Below are 25,280 nucleotides of genomic sequence, written 5' to 3' on the forward strand. Positions count from 1 at the left end.
CGGAGACGGGCGCGGCCGCGCCTCGCGGAGGCTGTGGAGGAACCTGTTGATAGTGCCTGAAAAACGCCCGGTTTCTTTCAAGCGTTATCCAGCCCGATCTTAGATCTCGATAGGTAACAGTTGTTCGCTCTCCCGGTACCGACACCCGTTGTTGAGTTTTACACGAGGCTTTCTTCAGAAATGTTAGTTTCTGAACAGCATAAGGTACCTGAGCTGCTGCACGCCGAGGCTCCGAACCTGCAATTGTATCAACAGATGAGAAGTGATCAGGATGCAATGCATCTTCACATTTTATCCTTTGTGTTCTCTACAAAATTTCCAGATTCATTAACTACTTTTTTTTTTTTACCAGTAGTGACTGGCAGCTGGATATGTTGCCAGTATTTTTGCTATAACCACCAGATTTTCTGTTGCACTTCAGTGTGCTTGAGGGAAAGGATCTGAGTGGTGTGTTACATGTAGAAAGAAAATACTCTCCATTGAAACCAAGTAGATGTTTTCATGTGCTATCCAGTGCAGTGGCACCACCATCAAGGTTAATGGATGTCTGCCTGGCTAAATACCAACAAGCTGAAGCTCAGAATTGTTTTTATGCTTTACTGATGTTGGAAATCTGGACTGTCATGTTAAATGACAGTATTATATTTTCACTGATTTTTTTCCCCCAGAAAATACACTGCTGATGTGAATTGATTTAAAAATCACAAGTGTTAGGAGCCTTTCACAATTATATACTTACATACTTACTAGGCATTGAAGCAGCCTGATGTGATTATTTTATACACTACCCAAGAAGCAAATGAGTTCTGCACATTACAGGAAAAACATGCAAATTTTACTGTGTCTAGGCAAAAATTACACAAAGTAAGGTTTTAAAAGGATTCAATTACAAGTCTAAAATATGCATTAATTCTGCTTTCTTTTACTGCCATTGAGTTCAGTAGATTCATAGAGAGTTTGCACCCTCTTTCCAAAGGAGATAGTGTCAATCTGATTGTATTCAGTGAAACTGAACACGTCTCTGTGATTATTTAAAGAGTGAAAATGCAGGAGATCCTGTCCATCTGGGTTCCATTTAAACACTTGATCCTGTCCTGTGTGTGACAATATTTAGTTGGGGGGAAAAAAAAGCAATTTTCACCTCTAAAAATACATATATAAGAGCATTCAGTGAAGTATATACAACTCTGTTCTATGTGCCAGCTCTAAAAATATCCATCAGCCAGGGTTCAGGGCTTATTTTAATTATTTGTCCATGCTCACTGTTCTGCTGATTTAATTTATGAATACACCTGGTGATTAATGTTGTTACAGTAGAGGCATACAGGGTGAACAATTTTATGGCCCAGTCTTAGCTGACTTGAATCAGTTCCAGCTTTCCAAAAGAAGAGGTGACTAATTGAATATTCAGTGAATCCTACTTATTTTCTGGGACTTAAATTGGTTTCCAGATCTTAATTTGTACTTAATTTTAATTGAGTGCAGTTTTAAAATTCTATATATTTTTAAAACATAGCATAAGTAGTGGTTTTGTTGATTAATGGTGTTTTAAATGGGCTTCCTTTTTCCATTATAGCAAGACAGGGCTATGTGTGTTAACAAAATATGCCATAGCAATTTCTTTTCTACAATTGTGTGTACAATGAATAGATTTGAATACAAGTTACTCAGTTATTATGCAGAATACATAACTGATATTTTTGTAATTTGGCCAGATTCAAGCTTGTTTAAATAACAGAATTTTTTTGCTAGCAGGGCAATGAAAATGGCAAGGAAGCAGTACTCAGAGTCATCCAAAGTCTGGACAAGGAGGGGCTTCTCTGCTGCAGCTGACCATTGCCCCCCTCTGTCTCAGGTCAAGGCACAAACAAGAGATGGATCCAGACATGCAGAGCGGGTGCTCTCTGTGCCTCCCTCCCTCCCCAAGGTCTTGCAGACAGAGGAGCACAACCACCAGATCCCTGCGCATATACAAAGGTAAAGGCTGAAAGCTACTTTCTTTACCATGTAACCCATTTGTCCTTAGAAAGTGGTACCTAACCTTGGCCTTTATCTGTGTCTTAACTCCACTCGCATCATACTATACCACTTTGGATCTTCCATCTTGGATTTCTAATTCTTTGTCTTCCTCTAGCAAATCCACAGTCAGTCTTTTCACTTGTAGTTTATTTTTTCTTCTGAAAGCACGTAAGTCTTTTTGAGTAGCTGCCTGTGCTTGGATGGTACTGTCCCATAGAGGAAGACACTTCTGACAAAAGCAGATGTCAGACTACAAAGTTTTCGTCCCCCAACTCTGGTTTTCAAAGTATTACCTTGAGACACAAACTCAGGAAGGGATGTGTTCCAAGCATCACCAGCTGGAAGTAAGTTAGATTCACTGACCTTTCATGTGTCTTTTAATCATACAGCTCCTGTGGCAGTGGCAAATCAGACTACTTTTAAGTTGTAGAGGCATGGCACCATCACAAACATGAGGCGCTAGCCCACCTATAAAATTCAACATAGCAAGTTCTGCTTCACAGAAAGAAAAGAGGGTACAATGCACTACACAGGGAAAATGTCCAATGATCCACATTACTTTGGCCTAAAACAAAGATGTACTTTTTACCCAGTTTGAACAATAGAAGTTTCTAAGCATATTTGTAATATGTCTCTTCAGCACTTCACGTTGCAAGTACTGTGTGATCAGTCCACATACGCAATAAAGAAAAATACAACTTCTACTAGAAAGTCAATGTTACTGATCTCCAACCATGTTTTTTTAAGATGCTGCCAATTTTGCACTTAGAAGCTCAGCATATGCCAAAGTCATAACAAAGGGGATATAATCACAGTGAATACGCCTCTTGGGCGGTATATACAACACCACACTATGAAGAAATTTATTAAAAACTACTGAAGTAGCAAGGATTTTAAGTGAAGATCAAATTTCCTTAGCCTAATTCTGAAACATTTATGTCTATATCAAGCCTTCCTACTAACAAGTCCATTGGCATTCCGCTCAGACACAAGGGTCTGCCTGCCACATGGGACCTTCCTTTCCTGCTGCACAACTGAACAAGGTCATCTGATCTGTAGCCTCTGGAAAGCAAGTTTTTGTTTGTTTTCATCAGTTAAGGAGCACTTCCATCAAGAGCTAGAATGGATAAGGTGAGAGAGATGGAAGCTCATGCTATGTGCACTTTAAAAGTAGAGCCATGCGTTAGCTTTCAGATCAAAGGTCAGAATTCAGGGCATTAAAATGTAAACCTCTTAGTGTGTAAAAAGAAACGAATTTACATTTTTGTAAGACAAAACCAGTATTCTAACTTTTGGATGACTTCCTCAATTCCAAGTTTCAGAAGTGTATTTTCTGCCTGATTAATTTTACTTGTTTATATCAGTCTGCCTGAAAGCCTATTATATGGTCATCTTCTGTAGAACGAAACACAATGTCAAACAGCATCACACTCCCCAAAGTACCCTGTTGAAAATTACAGTAAAATCATGTATAGAGTAAGCCCTAGAGAAAAATGTTTACTGCTTTGTTGATGCCCTCTCTATCAGTGAGAAATATGTGAACATTGAGGCACATTGAGCAGTTAACCTTTTTGTGTTTTGAGAGTCCAAGCTGAGCAGGTAGCTTTAAAATCGGAGAGCGCTGACATTTCTTATAGTTAAAAATCCTCTTTGGCATAGCAACTGCCTGAAATTTACACAACATCTGCAATAGGAAGGAAGTCAAGGAAAAGGGAACAGCCATACTACTATACTTCATAAGCTGGCATGCATAAATACATTGCTATTCTGTGCAGTTTCATTGATTTTCTATTATTTTAATGTTACTTGGTTCCCCTCTGATATTTCAGAATTATTTTCATCTCACATCCAAATTACTGCTTTTATTCCCTATGAGGTCATGTCACAGATTACATTGTTAAGGCAATAGCATTGCCACAAAAACCTTTGTTAGATCTTGCATCTTGCCCTGCAAACCTGTATTAAGCTACCTTGTTTTTTAACCATATCACACAGCTCAGCAACAGACAGTTTTGTTTTGCAGTCCTGGCTTTGCAGTCCTCTCTGTTGACTTTAATATATCTGGCTACATCTGCGTTGTATTTTAAAAGTACCCTTGACACTGGGCTTACAGCCAGATTTATGTGCTATTTGTGCTACATACCTGAGATAGCGTCCTTTGCACTGGCTCTGAAGTAATTCTGCTGATACTGCTGGGGCTAGGACTTTGCAGGTGAGTACTTTGCACCTGCGAGTTGTGCCAGCTGCAATGTGGACTTGCCTCAGCACCCCATACTTGGCACAGCCACTTCCATTTATCTCATCTGCAGGAATACTGTATTAACATCACACAAAATCCTTTCTAAGAGAGGTGTGTATTTCTGCTGCGGTTACATGTAATGGTAATCTCTGTACAGAATGGTGGAGTCTTTAGGCATTCTGGATGTCTGTCCACCATCTGATTTTGCAGCTTGATAGGTGTTTTAAAGCTCCACCATTAATAATAAATTTGATGCCATGCCACCTAGGCTGTATTTTGATATTCTAAATTCCTTTAATGTATAACAGCAGTTGGAACAGGATAGTAAAATATGACAATAGTAAGTATATTGATGAAATATATAGTGATAAAATGTAAAAAAATAAAGAGCTTAGTCACTGAATAATTATGATTGTTTTCACTATGATACGTGAAAATAAAATGTCTTAGATATTTTTTCAGATGTGGTAGCCCTCACATTTCTACCAATATGAATAATTACATCCTTCTTAATTATTGCCATTAAATGTGGTATGGCAATTCTGTTAAAACACATTCTTAATTATCTGATTATCTTTTACCTTCCTCTGAATCACAAAGTACAACAGAGTTGTCAACATTTAGCAATTATTTCAAGATCAAGTATTGCCACCATATCTTTTCAGAGCACAGAATTACTTGGAATTACACCATTGATCAAAAATTTCAGTTAAGTTTCTGTTTGAGATGGGTTTATTATTTTTTTTTTAAATGTAAATGTACAAACACATGCTTTGCTAGTCAGACAGATTCTCACCAAATAGGAGAGGGCTTTTTTCATCCCCTGGCTTCAAGCTGGCGAATGACAATTGTAGAGATGTTAAGTCATACCTGGTAGAATCCATTTTGTTGGCTGAAGGTTGATGAACCTGAAAATGTATAGCATTTCCTTTATGATATAATTGATCTGTGTCTCTTGTAGTCACTCTTTCGTCATCTTTATATGCATTAAGTTTTGTGGGTTATTTAAAGTTCCTACTTAATTTTTCCTTTGAATCAGTAATGTTTGGTCACATGGGACACCAGTTGCCATAGTGAAGATTGTTTTCAGTGTTGTCTGTACTGTGCCTTTTGCTTGACCCACAGTTTATTTTTACGTCTTTGAAGACTTGGACATTTTTGGATCAAATAGGCATTAGTCGCAAGCTACTCTTGAAAGAATTCTCTATGCAAGTCCTTCTTTGGATTGTGTAGTTTCTCTCCAGTTCAGCAGAATTCTTCTAGTTCCTGTAATCCTGTCATATATTCAGAACTCACTTCATTTGGTTTCTATTTTGTTTATAAGGCAGAATTATTTTATAAAAAGTTGCATTTGAGAGATCTGTAGAGTTTCCACAATCTCAACAAACCTTTTGTGCTCATACTTGGAAGAGTTCCTACACTACCCAGCAGGCAATATTTTTCAATGTCCAAAGTGGCACCTTTTTCTCTTCATTCATGCTGTTAGCAGTTATGGACCTTTCCAGTTTGTCTGATTGGTTGGACAAAGATCTAGGGAGCTATCAGACCAGTCGAGGTTCCCCAAGTAACCAGGTTTTCAAACTGTGAACGTTTTTTCTCCTGCAAAATGAGCTGTTTATTCATGAATGAGTGGCTGCCAGTTCAGCTTGCTCCCCAGTTTTGTTGCCATCTCTGCCATTACACTCTGCTTCGTTGACTTTGTTGACAGGATGCTTTGGCATCCTGTCTCTGTCCCCAGCTATGATCACTTTTGCGTTTTTGCACAGTGGCTGTAATAAATGTACACGTGTGTTCATATTACTAATATATAATAGTACACACTTAATGTAATATATATAGGTACTGATTGTAGCTGTGGTAGGATGGGCAAAGTCACACTTGGGGGTGGAAGAGAAGAGTTATGGTGAGATGCCTGGTTTCTTGCAGAATGACCAGCCTCTCCCTATCAGTGCACTGATGCCTTTTCCACACTGGAAGATGTACATTGTGCTCAAGGACTTTTGGTAGGTGACACTTCTTCCACAAATGGGAGTAGTTAAATTTTTTGAACTGTACTGTCTGGTTTGTTCTTTGTAACTGAGGTGCATGGAATTACAAATGCTGTTCATTTTCTCAGATGATCACTCTTTTATTATGTTCAGACCTACTTTGCTTCTAATTGTAAACTATATGACCTTTTTGTAGTAACTAAAGCAGTAGTTTCCATTTACTGATAAAAAAGGAAAGCATTTGATGCATTTTAATAGGACAATGAAACACCTTCTCAGCTATCGAAGATGAGTTTAAATCATCTCTGTTGTCACATTCTGAGAATGGAACTGAGCTTGCAATAACTGTCCTTTGTCTCTCCAGTTTTACATAGTTCATCTTAGTCAGCTCCTTGAAGACATTAAATTCAGCCAATGGGAATATCTAAATTTAAAAAAGCCTCAAGGAATAGTAACTAACATTATTTTTCTTAATGTACATGTTTTTATGGTCTGCAAAACCCTCCGAGGTGTGTGTTTCTGGATCCTAGAAATAATTGAACGTGTGTGAAGAGTTTGCTCTGTACAAATGGGCTATGCTACCAGGGAAATACTGCCTAGGACCTGCGGGTGGCGACAAGCCAGAAGGAGGCAATGCTTTCACCATCAAGGAAACGGTCCTACAGCAGTCAGGCCACAAAAGCAGAGCAGTTCAGGAACAGCCAAGTCTCTAGCAACGAGGCAGATCCAGGGTCAAGCCGGGAAAGTTGGGACAGTGAGTCAGGGTTGGGATCAGCAAGGTGTCTCTCTGGGCTCAGTGATACCTGTAACAAAGCTCAAAGGTCTGAGGTTAGAAGTAGCTCCCTGACACAGGTTGGAAGGGCCCTGGCGAGGCACCTCGCAGCTCCTCCCCCACAGCCTGGTGCAAGTGCCAGCGGCTGCAACGTGCCAGGGCTGGTCGCCGCAGCACAGGCAGCCAGACCTGGGCTGTGGGGGCTGCAGCTTGCAGAGCCTGATGGTGCAAACAGGGTTTTGACATGAGGTCTGTAATTGTGTAGCATGAAGTATGAAGCCTGGCTTTGGCAGATGTATATTCACATCAGGTGAACAAGTTAGCCTTTAACCTTTAAAAACACAAATAGATTATTTAGTGCTAAACTCTGTAGTGTTAATTTAAATAGAACTGAATTCTTGTCCTCTCTGCTCCTTTCTCCATGTGAATAGCTACCCAAACCAACAAGGTGCTTCTATCACATTTTGCCTTTGTGTTTTCTTTTGACATGCTTTCCTCTTTGCCATGCTTTCTAACCTACGTTGGAAAGTGTAGTTCCACTTTTACAAGGTGTATCAGCAAACTGGAGGAAACTATTACAGATTTTTAAGGAGAGAAGTATCTTCTCTCTGTTCTTTCACTGTCAGCATTCCTCTCCATTGTATCTATTTTAAAACCCATCACCCCAGTCCTCAGTTTCCTGGTTCTAAATATTTTATTTTGAGGATGTAATTTACTAACTCAAGAGCTCTTTCAAAAGCTTTCTGACTTGATTACTGTCATTTGGAACATCTGCCTGACAAACTTCGGCATTAGCTGCTACTGAATGAAATGTGGTTTTCATTTCTCAGGAGATTCATAGGTTTAATTCCAGGAATCCTTAATCCATGAGTGATTTTGCATTGACTAAAGAATTACCGTTTGCCTCCTGTTTCCTTAAAATTAACCTTTTTTTTAGTGGAATAACAGAACATAGGAGAAAGAAGAGGTCCAAAGCACAGATATTTTTAGCTAGAATCTATTGTCAGTATCTTTGAGAGACCAGACTGAATAGCCTCCTTGTCACTCCAGGTCTGGTGACACCTGCAATTAATAGATTATATTCATAACAGCAAAGCTGAGTGGCAATTGACCCATTTTGCAAACAAATACATAAAGGTGTCTGAGACATCACAAAACTGTTTCTTGAGTTGGGCTTTAGTGCTGTAGCATCCAAAGAGAAGCAAAAGATGAAAAAAAGCTAAAACAAAAAAAAGGTGCGTTTTCTTTTCCTTAAAGTTCTTTGTCTTTTCTGGGGTTTCTACTACTAGAGTAGTGTTTGTGTCACTATTTGTTCAATGATGGGGTGTAAAATGAATAATTGTTGAAAGCTAAGGCTAAAAAAAAATCAGTAATTTGAACAGGGTTTTATTAATAAAGGATGATGCAGTGGAATATGCAGGGCCAAAATTATTCCCTGTGTGTTTTCATTGGGTTAACTGAATGGCATTGGCAGTGTTACTAAGAGTTTCAATAGTTGAAATCCTTTCCCTTTTTTCTAATAATCCTTGGGGGTTAATTCAAAGTGAAATGACCATATGCATTATTTGAGGTTTATAAAAGGAAAGGGAAAGCAGAACTCTAGCGCTGACTGCAGGATTATGGCTTTGAGCCATCCATGTTACTAGGCACAATGCGCTATCCTCTCTAAGAATTTACACTGAGAGAAGCTTAGTGATGGTCAGCAGCTGCCAGATGTGTGAATTAGCAGTTGTAATGCAAATTCTAATTGTTCAGAAAAACTTGTACTGAGATTAAAAAAAGCTGCAATTTTGGAAACTGGACATAAATTTTTCAATTAACTGCTTCTGGGTGACTCCAGTCTTAATGTCACAGCAGATAGATAATTCTCTTGTAGTTCAAGAAACGTCTATGTAGAACTATTTTTTCAACAGAGTGACATCAAAATGAGTCATACATTTGTGTTTTAATATTTTAATAAACGCAGCAGGCCCCATGCTATCTAGTGTATTGCTTCAGTTTATTTCTCTGTACAGTTTCAAGGTCCTGCCAGCTCTTGAGAATATGTAACAGCTTTATTTATTAAACAGAGACAGGATGGTGGTGACACAAGGCAAGATACTGTGATTTATGGGATGCAGAAAGATTTTGTTTAAATTCTGCAGATCCTGAATATACAGGTTCTAAACATAGTTGTGGCAATTGCCAACACAACACGTACAGTGCAGCTAACACAAGGGTAATTGTCATCCACTGCCTGGCTGTGTAAATAAAGACTCATCTGAAAAAGCTACTGTTAATTCACTGATGGTCCTCATTCAATCCTGGAAATTGTTTTTCTCTAGAAACTGTTTTTAGAAACTCCTTTTCTGACACTGGTCTTGGTATACCAAAGCAAGGCAGAGATTATGTTAACTAGGTCACATGTTGTCTAAGAACAACAATACTTGTACTGAACATCATATAAACAGGTTCAAGAAAAATACAGACTATAGGATCAACATTTTAGATAGGGAGGCTTTTTTTCATGTAATGTTATGAGCTAGCTGAACAAAGCGATCTCAAAAATATTTGACAATATTTTGCTTTCTTGTATGCCACATTTCTCTAAAGAAATTTAGTTTTAATATAGCACAAGAGGAAGCCAAAAGGTCTTTAAAAATAATCTGTACATCTGCAGAAAACTTACTACCTCAAGGTAGTTCAAAATATACCTGATGAATGGCATAGGGACTTCTCATTGCAGCAGAGATATGCTAGTATAAAAATGGACTAGGACAATGATGAATCATACTTGATGTTGTTTTGAACCATGAATTTCCCAACAAAACCAGTTTGTTAGTGGCAGATTACAGGTATTTGGGTAGATGTAAGCTTCTACTCACAAAAATTGGATTTTTGTGGCCAGCAAAATGGAAATGGAGCTCCAAAAGAGGTTTTCCTCATTTTATGCCACAATATGGCCTTGTTACTGCAGTAATATATGACTGATTACAGTGCTTTCACAAGCCATCAATAAATTATTTCCTCTCCTAATTTTAATTTATAATTTTAATGAAATGCTTGGATAGAAACTGAGTTGAATGCATATGGCTGTCTTTTTGCTGACAACCTGCAGAATGACAAGCATTTGCAAAAAAATTGGTTTTGTGTAATTCCAGGAGAGAGCTCAAATATCTCTGTGCTCCCAGCAAATGAGAATTAGATTCCTGTGTGCTGGCAGGAGATGGATTTAAGACATGATCCTCTTCTCACTGTTCCCCACTAGTCGATTTAAGCAGTTCTTGCTCTTTGAGCTGACTTTTGTGTATCCTGTTCCCAGGCATATAACTTTCCTCTTGAAAGTTAAGGCGCTGTCATCCAATGTGATGTCTGTGAATTTCACTAAGCATTTGAGCTCTTGAGGAAGGCACTGAAACAATGCCTGTAGCAACTCCATTTCCTTCAGCTATTCAGCTTCAAAGATGAGAGTTTGCTCCTAAGCATGATGGCTTCAGATGAAGCAGGAGCTTAGATCTCTCTTTATTATATATAAAAATAAAGAGATATATATATGTAAAGATATAGATATATGTAAAGATACAGATATGCTTGAAACAATAAAAGAAATGATAAAGGTGGAGGGTTATATGTGGAAGGGCTCCAAGTAGTAGAACTTCAAAATGTGCTACACTGTTGGAATTTAATCCAGACTTTTCAAAAATTATAGTCTCTTGGTCTCTTTGTGTCCAAGATTTTGATTTATATTATTACGGAAATAAAGATCCACTTACAAATCTGGAGTACCGTCCAAATTTTCATAGCTAATGTTTTGATTCTTGGTTTTTTAAAGAATTTTCACAGGCTAAGGGCTTCATCCCACTTTCTTATGAAACCTTACTTAGCCAAGAGTAAGTGCTAGTCTCTACCAGAAATGGTAAGGGGTTTGAAACCTTCTCTTTCCTCCCTGTATCTCTATCTGATTGGCTTAATCACCTCCAGTTCTCTAAATTGTAGTGGCTAATTTGGGGTATACTGCATTTACTGCCAATTTGCAGTTTCTTTAACAACTTTATTTAAAAAAATATAGGAAAGGTATCAAAAGTTTGCACTATGAAATGCAGCTAATGGAGATATTTAAGAGGTGTCTTTTTCAGCTATGCACATGGTGTTCATTTAATTAGAACCACAACAGAATTATACTCTAAAAGTATTGAATTTCATTGTAATGTTAGTGCAGTGGAAAGCAGTGTACAGTTCCTGCATGCTGTTTTTTAGAAGCTGACAGACATAAATACCTTTTAATTTTAAAGCTCTACTTTGACATTGGAATGAATGATGTCATACATCCACTAAAGGTGATAGCTGGTACTTTTCCTTTATAAAAAAGTTAAATGTCAGAAGACAATTTTGATGTTCACGTCAGTTTTGCTGTCTATGAATACTCTTAACTTACTGAGAAGTCATCATTCAAATGTAACTGAATTATAGATCTGAGAGGGATCTTATTTAACACAAATATATATGTGTAGCATCCTGTTTCTACATACCTTTAGGACAAGAAGCTGGTAGAATGAGATAAGGTTCAGGCGTTCCTCTCCAGAGATCTGTGTTCAAATTCATGCTTTTACAATACCAGTAAAAATGAATCCTCATACATGGAGGATACAGTTTCACACAAATCAGTCCCCCTTCATAGTTTGCTTGTGAGCTAGGACTGGTATTTATTCCTGAGCTGGAAAAGTTGTGTAGAAAAGCATGTCCAGTGTGGGGGTGGGGGGGGGAGGGAAAGGCAAGCAGAAAAAGCAGTCGTATAGATCAAGTCTTTTACTATTAAAGTACAGTCCACTCAGTTGAGAAAAATACTAGCATATAATAGAAGACAGGTGTGTTAATATATTGATAGAAAAGTACTGCAAGGTACCTAGTAGCAATGACTTCGGAAAAAAGTAATTTGGAAATACCTGGACAACTAGGCAAGTGTTTAATAATCTCATAGCTACCTATATTTAATTAATTATGTTGGTATTCGTAGAATTTTTTAAAATTCATGTGGTTATGTCCTACATTTGGAGAAAAATTTAAGTCATTCACCAGATTTTCAAAGGCAGCTACCTGGTAAAGTCTGCATGTTTAATTTTGTGCTTTCAGTGAGGCCATGAGCCTAACTAGTCCAATTTTTTAAAAAAAAAAACCCTGAGTACATTTTCACATATCTAGTATAAAAATGTGTCCAGATTACTAAAGTCAGTACTCATGACTAGGTCCGACAGAATTCCCAATTAGCATGACCAGTTTCAGCATTAGTATGTTCTATTCCCTACTTACTATTATCATTTTTTTAAATAATTAAGAATGCAAGTATATTTGTTATTAGCAAGGAGAAAAGAATGAAGAGTAAAAATAAAATTGAATGGAAATTGTGCTAATCACTACAACGTTTTTCTTGAATCACAAGTAACACCCTAGTTGGCATTACTGACAAAGTCATCACTTAGTTTCTCTACTATCCATCATCCTGTATAGGCACCTTTTGCTCTTTATATTTGTATTTGTTTAGGTTAAGTTTAATCAGGAAATACTATCTTAATGCCCATGAACACTTTAATTTTTAAAACTGTAAAGATCCTGTATATAACCATCTGATTAATTTTTGTTAACATAAATAGTGTTGATGTCAGAGTTTGTCAGTTACAGATACCTTCCATGTAAACTAGATTAAATCAACTTGTCTGATTTGGAAACCAGTGAGTATATTTTGGCCACATATAGTTAACAAAGATGCACAAATACCTGGCAAAAACAGATGAGTACTGAATTTTACCAGACAAATAAATTGTCTGGGTTTGGATCAAATCTACTTTTTTAGACAGTATTTTAAACCCAAAGATATGTCCTGCCATACAGTAAGCACTGTACAAGACTAACAACTCTGTTTATCTGTACTCAGCAGGTTGTGCTGAATGAGGAGGACTCTTCTCATGTTACAATTCCCATCAAGTCATTCACTCCTTTCTTGCAAAATGTGCTTCAAATAATTGAGTATTCAGTACTCAGTTTGTTGTAACATTCTTGGTTTGGTTTGGTTTGGTTTGCTTTGCTTTGCTTTGTTTTGCTTTAAGTGAACTAAGCCATTTAGTTGAGTTCTAAACCCAGAACTACCACAAAGACCAACTTACCAGACTTGGCCAGTCCTATACTAGTAACACTGTCCATACATACTTGCAAGAAGTATTAGTTTTGTCAGCATAGCAGTATCAGTTACTTGAAGAAAAGGAGACAACAACAACAGGTGGGTTTTTGCCAGTCTAAGTGCACTTTTTATCAGTAAGAAGTATTCCTGTATATGGTATAGCTGACATAATGCAAAACCTCCCACTTCTAATGCAGGACTATGTAATAACGGGAACTATGCAAACCTGATGGTGCCACGAACAGCTCCAGATGGAAATAAGTCAGTGTATCTCCTGCTGCAAGGCAGCAACAAAGACTGTTATATTGCAAAAGCAATTCCTGACACTTTGATTTGAACTGTGTCTGATGCAGGCTTGGAGAAATTGAATGAAGACTATTTTGGTGAAAGATTCTCAGACTTTGGGGAACTTGTGGATTTGTTAGTGATACAGGAATTTCATTTCATTTTGGTAATGACCTAGTTTATTTAAAATGAGCATTGCCTCTACATCATATAATCTGTTTGTGTAATTAAGAGTGTAATGTGTCCTGAATACCAGGACACAATCTGATGATCTGATGTTACCATCATGGTGAAATTATCAGACTGTCAGTTATTGACAGTACTGCTAATAATATACATAACATTTTTTACATTTTTTCTAAAATTCCTACCATTCATGTGCCACTTTCTTTGGCTGTCTGCTGAATCTTTGCATCTAATTTCACTGTAAACAGCATTTTTTGAGATAGCAAATTTTAAACAGAAGGACGTTAATTGCTTGAAATTAGTTTTGACTTAGTAAGTTTCATAAATACTGGTATGTGTCTTATAATTTCTGCTGTGTGAGAGAATGCACATCAGATTACTAGTTGCATTGTTAGCTGGGGACAGGCACCTAAAAATGTATCATCACATTTGTTTTTTAAGTAGAGGGTATTTTTGTCTTTCCTCCTCCCATAACCATCCAGTGATTTTTAATTTTAAAAAATGCAAACAAGACTGCTCCTACCTTTACCTCTTCCTTCTTCCATGCACAAAAAAAACAACAAAAAAAGGAAAACCAACAGTAGAAGACGTTTTCTGTATGTCATGTGCAGGGAATGTGTAGGTCAATTGAAATACATTCTTTATGGTGGCTGTTACAGGTATGGGAATGCTGGTGGGAGTATGAGGGACAGTTGAGATGCTTCATCTCTTGAAAAGCTGTATCTATCTGACTTGGGTATGTAGGATAAAATTCCTGCTATCTACTGATAGCAGATAGATCTGCTATCTACTTCATAGTTTACTGTTTCCTGGGGATCTTGAGAAAAATTTACAAAAACTAGTCCACACTATAACTGTATTAACTGTACCAGATTCACTAGGACAAGAGAGTGAGTATGTGTTTACCCTTGCAGAATTTTACGTCCCCTAAATGCTAATTCCAATCTCATTTTTTTAAAATAAACGTTTCTTTCATCATTGACCGTCCCATTGCAAAAGAAGACTTAAGATATATACGCTAAATCTCATAAATAAATACCTTTATTTTAATCTCTCTTTTTACTAGATGAGGTTACCAGTGCAGCTCTCCATCCATACCCCAGCCACCTTCAGCTGCTTCTTTACCCCTACTATGTGAAGTGAAATTTCCCAGGCAGATACTGGGGTGTAATTTTTCAGCAACACTCAAGCCCTCAGCTCTAAAGCATTCCAATGTTGATCTGGGTATGATGGTCGGAAACAAAGAATTTGGGCCAAATATTGTCTCATTGTGAAAGGAAGGCCCTCCCTGGTGTTTGACATGAACATTATTATAATCCAGCCAGTTCAACAATTTACATATCCATGGGAAATGTGACATTTTGCTGTAACATGCTTCAGTGTATCTGCTGGCACCTAACCTACTGGCTAAAAGAAGACTACTGGATTGAAAATAATATACTGTTTTCCATTTAGGAAATACAGAGCCTATGGTTCTGTAGATTTTCCCTTTATTATTATCTTCATGTCATAAGCATCCTGTCTTTGAGACAGTGCATGGGACAGCACTCTTATTAGCCTTTGAACACAGGTAGATTGCCCAGGCTGTCCTGTTCACACTAAGGAATACAGAGGAGTCACTGGAATTCTGTATTTCTATAGTGGTCACAGCTGGGAAACAAACTCCTGTAGGCTGCTGCTCAAGCTGCTGCTGCTGAAATACACTGCAGAGCTCAGAAACACCAGTTGGCTGCCCCAGTAGTGGACAGAGCATGAAAGTTAGCACACATGCATTTTTCTTCGTCTCATGCTCTCTCCACGCTAATCACTCCACACAGAAACAATCTTCTTTATCTTAGATACTTTACAAAATAAGCCACCAAATGATAACACTCAGAAACAGTTTTTTAGGGTGTTTTTTTTGTTGTTGGGGTTTTTTTTGGTTTTTTTTTGTTTGTTTGATGGAAAGGTATTTACTTGTTTTCTTACCTTTTTTATCATTCTTCACCCCCCACTCCCTTTTTCTGTTGCATCTAAGTGGTAGTACCTTTTCACTAGTCATAAATAGTACCAAATATTGTAAAGCAAAATAAAAAAGTGGCAAATCTGATAAGAAAGCTAAGCATTTGATTTCATTATATTCATTTATATTCTATTACAAAGTTAAACATGCTACTGTGGATCTCAGGGTTACAATTTTTTTTTAAATTATTAAAAAAATTATTATTTGCCATAGGAACTACATAATTTTTACATCTTTAATAGAAGAAAAGGGATCCTGAAGTATATTCAGCACACACTTAGGGTAAGATGGGCATAAGAGATAAAATGCATACAACCAATCCTTTGCTCAAAATTATAACCTAACTTGCAAAATTGGGTTTAACTTCATGGTAAATACTTGATTCTTAAATTTGCAGTCCTTGACTAGGAAATTGCAACTATCTGCAGAACAGAGCAATGGTACTGCCATCTGTCTGAATAAGCGGCAACCCACACCCCGCACCTTTCTGTCAAAGACAGCCATTTTGGTAACTACATAAAGAGATATAAAAAGTGGGACTGCTCAGGAAGTGCTAGACGTGCTAGACCATAATGACCCCTTCCATCTCTTCCCAGCAGTCCTCTCCTTTCCCCATTATGTCCGTAACAAATTACTTCTACCATAAAGCATGATGTTGATGTAAGTGCTGTTTGGTCTTGCTGCTTTGTAAACTGCAAAATTGCACACTTGCGTATTTTACTAGCAGTCCCATAAAGAATATGGTATTCAGAAATATAAGCAAGCTGTGGATTTTCATATATGTTTTACTGCATCCTTGCTTTGGGTTTTTAAGGAAAATCAATGACAGTGATAGAGAGTCAAAAGTTGACACAAGTTCTAATGTCGTTAGATGAACAAAGTAGAAAGAAACAAGAAAAGATAGTTATTTTTTTAAGTATGTTACATCCTGCTCTTTTATGAGAGCCTGATTTCATACCACAGTTATGACAGAAGAGGGACTTACGATGCCCAGTGTTAAAGAGTTGCCCTTTCAGTATTCTATGATACTGCTTCGGGCTGATCAAACCTGGCATCGCGATCCATTAGAGGAGGACACTATGCAAACAGTGTATCAGAACAGGCTACAAAACAGACTTTATGTGGACTTAAATCAAACTGAGACACTGTGGAATTTGGTTGAAATAATCTTCTAATTTATTTTAAAACTTTTAAAAAGCAATGCATTAGAACATATGATTTAGAATTTTAAAATTTCAGCTATATTTTGTACTCATAAAATAATAATCTCTGGTAGTCATTAATAAGAGTAAGGAAGCTATTAGTCAATATAATGACTTAAAGTGCTGCAATAGTTCTTTTTATGCTATATAAGCAATTTTCCCCAGTAAATGTGCACATTTTCTCTGCGTATGGTTGATCTGCTGCTAAACATTTCACAAAAGTTTGCCCTCTCATCAGAAATGGACACTCCAAACAGCCAGTTTAACAAATGAAAGAGCATGGATTATGGCAAAAAATCTCAGCAGTGATGTTAGTATAATCCTCTTAGTTTTGGGTTTGTTTGGAGGGCTTGCTTCTGCTTCACTCTCTGTCATCTTATGTTCCATCAGGAAAGTCCTCTGCAGAAGATTTATTTCTTCCAACCACTTTATTTCTTAAAATATATATTCAGAAGTATATATGAAATGTAAATTACATTTAAAAAAAGATGTTACTGGCGTATTTTCTTTCTCTAGAAACAACAACTTGTGTCACAGTATCTTTGTATGTTGAATTTTGTTTTACTATGTTTCATACCACATATCATTCATGTTCATTTAGTACGAAGAAAAACTATCAGACTCAGCATTTATATTCCAAAATTAAGATGAAATAGATTTCAGTCATGTTCTACAAGTCATTTACTTAGAAATTGGTCTCAAGAGGTAAGAAATTATTAGTGAACAATAATGATCAAGTGAGGAAAGATACAAGACATACCTGCTCGTAAATATCAACTATATAAAATATTATTCTGGATAACTACATATAAATACTGGTAATTAACGTTACTCTTTTTTCATACAGTAGCTCATACAGACTGTCCCTTAATAGACTAGTATTAGGTTAATTACAGTTTCATTTTCCCAAATAAGATCAACTCATGTACTTCTTTGGTTAACAAGACATACGCTTTCTTAGAATTATCTAAAAAATAAAGAGGATCAGTAATTGTAGATGGATTAAAACCTTCATCTACCAGTTGAAATTTTTGGTGTTTGAATGTTCCAGTCATTTCCATTTTTTTCTGTAGAAGAGAGAAAGATTTATTATTCAATAGAAGAGCTTCTTTTCTTTTGCTGACATTCACAATGCTTTTTAAAAATGTTACTTGATATAATACTGTTTAATTTCATAAACTGACTACTGCAAAATTCTTAGGTGTGATCTTGCTTGCTCCTATCAGAATGCTGCTGCAAAAGGTATCTTCCTGGACTTATGAGAGAGATATACATATATGTATATGTATGCATATGCATATATTTCAGTTTCAAGATCCTTCATAGCTTTTTCCTTTCCCTCCCTCTATTCTGAATCAGTATTCAATCTCTGATTGGCCCAGGGAACCAACTTCCATAATTTATCTTCTCTTTTCAAATAACGATTATTTTTTTCATCTTCTCCTCAGACTTAGGAGACTCCCTTCATAAATCTCTTCAAAAACATTTTTCTGTTTGCCTTTGTCATGATGTTTTCAAAACACTTACCAGAAATGAAGAAGCTCATCAGACTTCACTTATCGTGATGACCAGTATTCTATGTTTTCTATACTCTCTCATTTTTTTCTAGCCATATGCAGTCCATTTTATTGCATTTACATTTTTAACTCTCTGTTGGTGGACTATTTTTTTCCTAAATTGGACAGTTACTACAGCAAAGTATTAGTACACAAATAGGGATGACTTTGATGATTATGGTGGTGACAAAAATAATGTACATTTTTAATCCATCTTTTCAATTTGCCTAGTACCTTTTCAAATGCTTTAACTTTTGTCATTATACTACACAGCAAATAACATTTAATTATTGTGCACAGTGTCTCCTGTTTTAGCTCTACTTCTCTCTTCTTTCATTTTCACTGAATAAAGTAGATTTTAGATTATTTTCTTCAGATGCAATTGTTCGCATTTCACTAATCTGAATCTTTTTGTTTTCCGATGTTCATGCTTCTAATCTCCCTAAATCCCTTTGTATGATCTCTATCCTTACTCATTTGTCCAATTCCTCTCCTTTTAACATAATCCGCAAATTTTATTGACTTTTTGTGTAATTCCTTTCCTAGGACTCCATTAACGGAGACAGCAAATAGGACCAGTCCTAAAACTAATCAAGTGATATATGAACAAGTACTTTATGTTATTCATGTAGCCATCTCTGTGTTCAAATGATGTAGATGTTTGTATGGACTATGCAATGCAGCTTACCTGGACTCTTAAAAAAAGAGGACAAGCGTAACTTGGTAGATAGGTCACTACTTGCTTATACATTTGCTCCAAGTCTAATGATGTATTCTGCTTTAAAATAAGAGAGGCCATTCCTGCTTTTCCTTCATGATCTGGGGGAAAAGTGAGGTAAGAATTTTGAAACATTAATAAATAAAACATAAATAAATTTGACATTTTAGTGATGAACTTTACAAAAAAGAACTGTAGTGCATTAATAAACTGACAGTCATATATCATCTTCTGAGTTTCAGTAAAGCTGGAAGATTAAATTCATATTTTATATGATATCACATATATTTGGAGATCACTCAAGTGAACAATTAAGCAATAATACTGTAAATGAGTTTGGCAGGTAAGAGTAAATGGAGTCCCATGCTCAATATTAATCAATAAATGTGGACAAACAGCAACACCATTCCTATCTCAAAAACAAATAGTGCTGAACCTCTTTCCCGGATTAGCCAGTTATGTGTTCTCTTAGTTTTAGCCTTTCTCTCTTGCTAGTAAATTCTGTCAAAACTGTCAATCTGGAAGGTGTTAACAGAGAGATTAAAAGTTCTTACTGGTTTGTCTGGAAAAAGAGAGCACTGTAGGTCTATGGGAAAGACCAAAATGGGTAAAATATAAAAGCAGTGAACTTCAGCAAGCAAAAATAACTGCACACTTTAACCATTAGCTAGTAATAACAGCAGAGACATTCTGCCAACCTTTTGTCTCCTTTCTATATTTTTTTTGCTAATGCTACAAAATCTCTGATGAACTTGTTTATGTTTAAGCACAATTATCAAGACAGTCATATAGCCAGGGTAAGTATCTGCAAGTAAATGTTGCATAGGAATTAAGAACCTCTTATGGTTTTGAGTCTGATTCTCAATCTTCTTTAGTACGATCTTCTTGTTGTTTGGCTTTAAAATAGAGGCCAGTGGCACCTTTTTCACATTTTAAACTTTTATCATTTTGTAGTGGGTTCACCCTGGACAACTGCAAACATCCAGCCAGCTTCTCACTCACTCCCTTCTCCCATGGGATGGGAAGGGAATAGAAGGAAAGCAAGACAACTGTTAGCAAGATAATGGCAGTTTAATAGGGAAAGCAAAAGCTGCATGCACAAGCAAAGCAAAACCAGGACTTAATTCACTATTTCCCATGATCAGGCAGATGTCCAGCTACTTCCTGCAGGGCATGGCCTCACTCAGCACATGCGGTGGTTACTTGGGAAGACAAATGCCATAACAAACATCTCACTCTCTTTCCCCGAGCTTTTATTACTGAGCATGGCATAATATGATATGGAATATCCCTTTGGTAAATTTGGGTCCGCTGTCCCATCTACATCTGCTCCCAACTTCTTTGCCACCCCCAGCATACTCACTGCAGGCAGAAAGCCTTGATACTGTGCAAGCTTTCTTCAGCAATAGCCAAGCTCTGGTAAGTTACCATCACTGTTTTAGCTACCAGTGCAAAACAGCACCGTAAAGAAACTTACCTATACCCCAGCGAGACCTAGTACATATTTAAAAAAAAGATTTAGCATGAATGGGAATCAAGCCCAGATAATCTCATAAAAATAAAAACACCAACCAAACAATAGAAATTAATGTATTTTCTTTTAATAACTTTTCTCTGTTTTCTTTTTCACCTTGTCCTTCATTTTGTAATATATCTGTATACAGATGATTTATGAGACTAAATGAAAAGTGAAGTAAGACAGAAGAATGTCTTCACACAGTTTCCTTTAGAGTTACTGTAATTCTTACCTTTTTGACATTTTTACATAGGAATGTGTGGATTTTCCACAGCTGTGAATTTAATAAATCTTTACACTTTAATTTAGATCATGTAACTATCACAAATTCATGAAAGATAACTTTTCAAAAATACCTATCACTGCATACACATAAAAATGCATGATTCACTGGCTTATTCACAATCTGGTGGTATTTTCATTATGTACGTCTACACTTTAGCTAGCTATTAAACAGATGACTTAATCAGAAGAGATTCATAGGTTTAAAACATGAAATAACATCGTTATGAGGGTTAACAACTAACCTAGGGGAAGAAAAACATACAGTTAAAGCTTCTTTTACCTGGCACAGATACACCATACACATTTACTTCTTGTATGAAGTCCAACATTACAATGACATCGGAAACTTCTGTAGTTGCAACATTCTCCCCTTTCCATCTAAAACATGTGAAAAAAAAAATTAATCCCATGAAATATACGGCCACATTAACTTTAGTAGGAACTCCATTCATTTCAGACTACCACCACCTCAATTTGTTCCTACTTGTCACATTGGTATATTGATCTGATCACCAGAAGACAATGTTTGCAATTCAGATGGTACTGGATGTTAGCTACAAAGCACAATGAAAGCTTATCATAATCTGATACAAATTTTAAAAAATTTGACATGCACCTAAATGTATCAAATGTGACCAGTCTTCACTATTTGACATATTCTTCTCCAGTATCCAACTTCCTTGCTCGCAGCAAAACCATCACTAGTTACTATGCTTACTGGAAGGACTGTTCAAAGAGCTGTAATTCCTACAAAACATTCTGGAAATGAGCTATTGAGTTCCATGGGAACACTTTTTACAAAATTAAGCCCCTATCATCCACTTCAAGATAATTGTAAACTACATCACAATAGTAATAAACTGATCACTTCTGGTTGAAAACAAATGGAATGCTATTCTACATGTCCATGTTTTTAAATGAAGAAATGTGAAAACAAAGTGATTATACCTGAAGGTATCTCCAATCCTGTCCCAAAAATAAAGAAAATTCTCATGGTCTTGAACCATTAGATCTCCAGTGTTAAAATAAAGATCTCCCTTCTTAAATACCTCACAGAATAATTTCTTTTCTGTGTGTCTCTTGTTGCCAGCATAACCAAAGAAGGGGTTCTTCGCACTGACTTTGGAAATGAGAAGACCAGCCTCACCTATACAGAGAAGTTGAAAGAATGTAAACCTAAGATATCATTCCACATTTCCTATACTTTAATATTAATTTGGTACATACAATTTTACAAGACCAGGAAGCAAGTTTGGCAGGGTTCAGTACATAAGACCTAATAATAAAAACTTACCTGTTTCTACTACTTTGCAATTCATGTAGTCATCTCTACATGCAAAGTGGCCATAAAGACACAGTACAGTATGTCCACTCGAATTCCCAGTCTTTTCTATTTCTTCCTGATGACTCATCAGTTTTCCCTCTGAACTGTCATCTATCAATTGTGAATTCACAGGTAGGTTTACTCCCTTCTCAAAGTGCACATTTCAAGTGAATGTTATGTCCTACTCCCCACACCTTACTGAATTTCCAGTGATGAGTCTCAACTTCATCAGCTTCCTACTGAAAAACTAGTGTTAATAAAAAGCAGGTGTTCAACCCAGGCATTAAATCCCTACTTAGTCTCCTTTCAGAAGTTCTGAGAATACTTCTTAACAATTTTCATTAATGGGATATAGCCTCATTGCTTTCTTTTTGGAGTAAAATATAGAAGTTTTAACTTTTTTTTCTCAAAAAATAGGGAGAGATGGGGATAGGGTTATCTTGTTATGCATGTAGAGTATCAGGGTGTTAATTTGGTGAAAGTGGAATAGTTGTATGGACTCCTCACCTTTTTGGAAGCACATTCTGAATGATAAAGCTTAAGAGTTATATGACTTTGTATAAGAGACAAGAATTGTAAGTATGAAAATATATAAAAATAATAATGTATCCAAAGTTATGCAACTTTTTTAATTTAAGATGGCCTCCTCATAAAAGAGCTGTGCCTTTTTTCCATAAATTGGTAGTGTCTAAAGTGAAAGCGTTTAATTCACTGGTAGTGTCACTGCAGCCATGATGCTCTAAAGATGCAGGGCAGGGGTAAGACAAAGTCTAAAGATAAATGCTTTTTCTTAGATTCACCGGTATAATTGGAAAAAAAATTAGACCAAAAAAATCAGAGCGTGTGTTCCCTTCACAGGTCAGTCTAACATCCTTAACAGATAATTTCCCATAAAATTTCATGTTTTGGGGACCATATTTTCCTGAAAATGCCCATCTTTGCTTAAGACTTGTTAGAGGATCTTAACTTCTTTGAAAAATCTGCCTCAGGTCCCTGTTAAAGCTGCCTGACTGACCTTGACTTGACCTTTTTTTGCACTTCAGTTTTTCCGGCATTAATTATAGCTGTTACCTTCCTACAGTACAACAGAGATGCTTCAGTATCTGATAAACACTTTGAAAATAGGTAGAATCAAGAGATACAAGACATTTGATAAGTATTTTGAAGACAGATATAATCAAGCAATCTCTTTATTTAAAAAAAAAATCCTCCCCCCCCCCCAAATGTATAAGATTAATCAATTTACTTAGTGAGGAACAGTTAATCTCTCACCAAAAAACATGTTCTCTAATCCACCCATCTTGTAGATTTCTTAGGCAACCATCTCACTATGTTAACCTCCTTTAAAAACCACAGATGTCATTATCTACGTATTCAGAGATAATTTCACATCACCACTTTTGAACATTCCTCTTCTGTGAATATATCCAAGGATCTCCTAAATTCTTTTGGTGTCAGCACTTGTATGTTTAATGATGTTCTGCCTTAGATCAAAAATCATATTGCTTTTGTCAAAGCAAAGAGTAATAGTTGATGTTGGCATAGTACAGTAACACAATAGCAAGGCTCCTTAAAAAAACTTCTCTGGAGTATTCATATTACAATCAAAAGGCTATTACACTATTAAAATACATACTTACCTTTCTTGACTTTTTCACACCAACCCTGCTTATTTCTAATTGGTTCGTCTTTTTGGAAATCATACTTGATTAAATCAAATGGGAAAAAAAGCTAAAAAGGGAAAAAGGGTCATCAGTTATTCATCTACACAGTGACATCTGGTGGCAGCAAATGTAAGCAAGGAAATCCAGTCTTGCTCATCTAAAAGTAGAATGTAGTTTCATTTAAAACTGAAAATACTCTGTATGTAAAGTTGTACCATTTCCTGGAGGTAAGCAACATCAAAACATTTTTACAATCTTGTCACTTTCAAAAATACTTTGTGAAGACATAGAACCATAATTTTGTTAATTTTCTTACAAATAAGTTATGGGATCCACATATCAGTGGAAAGAACCTATGAGTTAGGATAACAGAAGCATATCTGGAATTTAACTGACATTTAATGGTGGTGGGCATTATGAAAAGTGTTCTTGGGGTCTTCTGGCACCTAAAACAACTGGCAAAGCAAAGGCCTAAATCTCCTTACAAAGGGAAACCTGCTTCCTGTTGGGCTTTATTCTTGCTTAACTAGCCTCAGTTCTTCCCTGGAGCTTTTTCAGGCTGGTGTATATATGGTGAAAAGCCTTGATCATGAGCACCAGCAGAACGATATGTACTCTCATGTTATTTGACATAGTTGTGTGGCTGTGCATGTTCCACAGTTATTTCAGGGTTAGTTCTGCATTTTTCTTAAATACTGTGAACCCTTGAGTTCTGACACTGCTGACCTAACTGACCTCCTAGTTTTACAACTAACCTTCCTCTTGTGCAAGGATCACAGAGAATGTGGCTCTGAGTAAGCTGAAAGAGAGGGCAAGATACTCTTGTCAAGACTAGAAATTCCAATACTTTTTTTCTCCAATATATAGGGCCTGACTCTTATTATACTTCATTTTTCTACGATGATATAAATCCAAATTAGACCTTTAAGAGACATTGCCAGATATGATATGCCTGATACTACGTGGACCACTGTGTTAGCAGTTACTATCCTAAGGCTTCAGTTTGCCTAGCTTGGGATTCTGATTCCCCTTTTCATAAAGAAGTATATCAGCAATCTATTTAACACCTAGTCAATTCAAGGATATCCAATTATCTTCTCTTGGAGAAATCTTGGGAAGCAGAGAGAACAATTATAAAAACACATGAATATACAACTGCACTGTTCACAATATGAAATGCAATATAATTTAAGGATGGTGTTATGAAAGCAACTGAAGTAAAGGACTGATGCTAAAACATAAACCCCTCTGCTTTTCTGCAGCTAATTTGGATGAAGAATTGCATAATTATTTTATCCTAGATTGAAATGTTGCTGTGGCTGTACCACATCATTCAGGAAGTCTGAATAGATAGCAACTTCAATCAAACATCA

The 25,280-nt window shown here is 36.5% G+C and overlaps 1 protein-coding gene across 3 annotated transcripts in view; it reads right to left on the reverse strand.

Annotated features, from left to right (window-relative positions):
• Positions 1 to 16,684: 16,684 nt before the first annotated feature.
• LOC104642356 (long-chain fatty acid transport protein 6) overlaps positions 16,685 to 25,280 on the reverse strand; it is a 41,188-nt gene continuing 32,592 nt past the window's right edge. The window contains exons 6-10 of one of the 3 annotated variants that reach the window (XM_075740116.1): positions 23,884 to 23,974; positions 21,868 to 22,066; positions 21,200 to 21,297; positions 19,089 to 19,219; positions 16,685 to 17,911 (exon numbers count right to left, since the gene is read on the reverse strand). In XM_075740116.1, the coding sequence (XP_075596231.1) occupies positions 17,735 to 17,911; positions 19,089 to 19,219; positions 21,200 to 21,297; positions 21,868 to 22,066; positions 23,884 to 23,974 (696 nt within the window). In that variant the 3' untranslated portion in view covers positions 16,685 to 17,734. The remainder of the gene's footprint in view (positions 17,912 to 19,088; positions 19,220 to 21,199; positions 21,298 to 21,867; positions 22,067 to 23,883; positions 23,975 to 25,280) is intronic. The other 2 variants (XM_010311312.2, XM_075740117.1) reach the window with 2 other exon arrangements.

Source organism: Balearica regulorum, chromosome Z (genome assembly GCF_011004875.1).
Source record: "Balearica regulorum gibbericeps isolate bBalReg1 chromosome Z, bBalReg1.pri, whole genome shotgun sequence".
NCBI lineage: Eukaryota > Metazoa > Chordata > Aves > Gruiformes > Gruidae > Balearica > Balearica regulorum.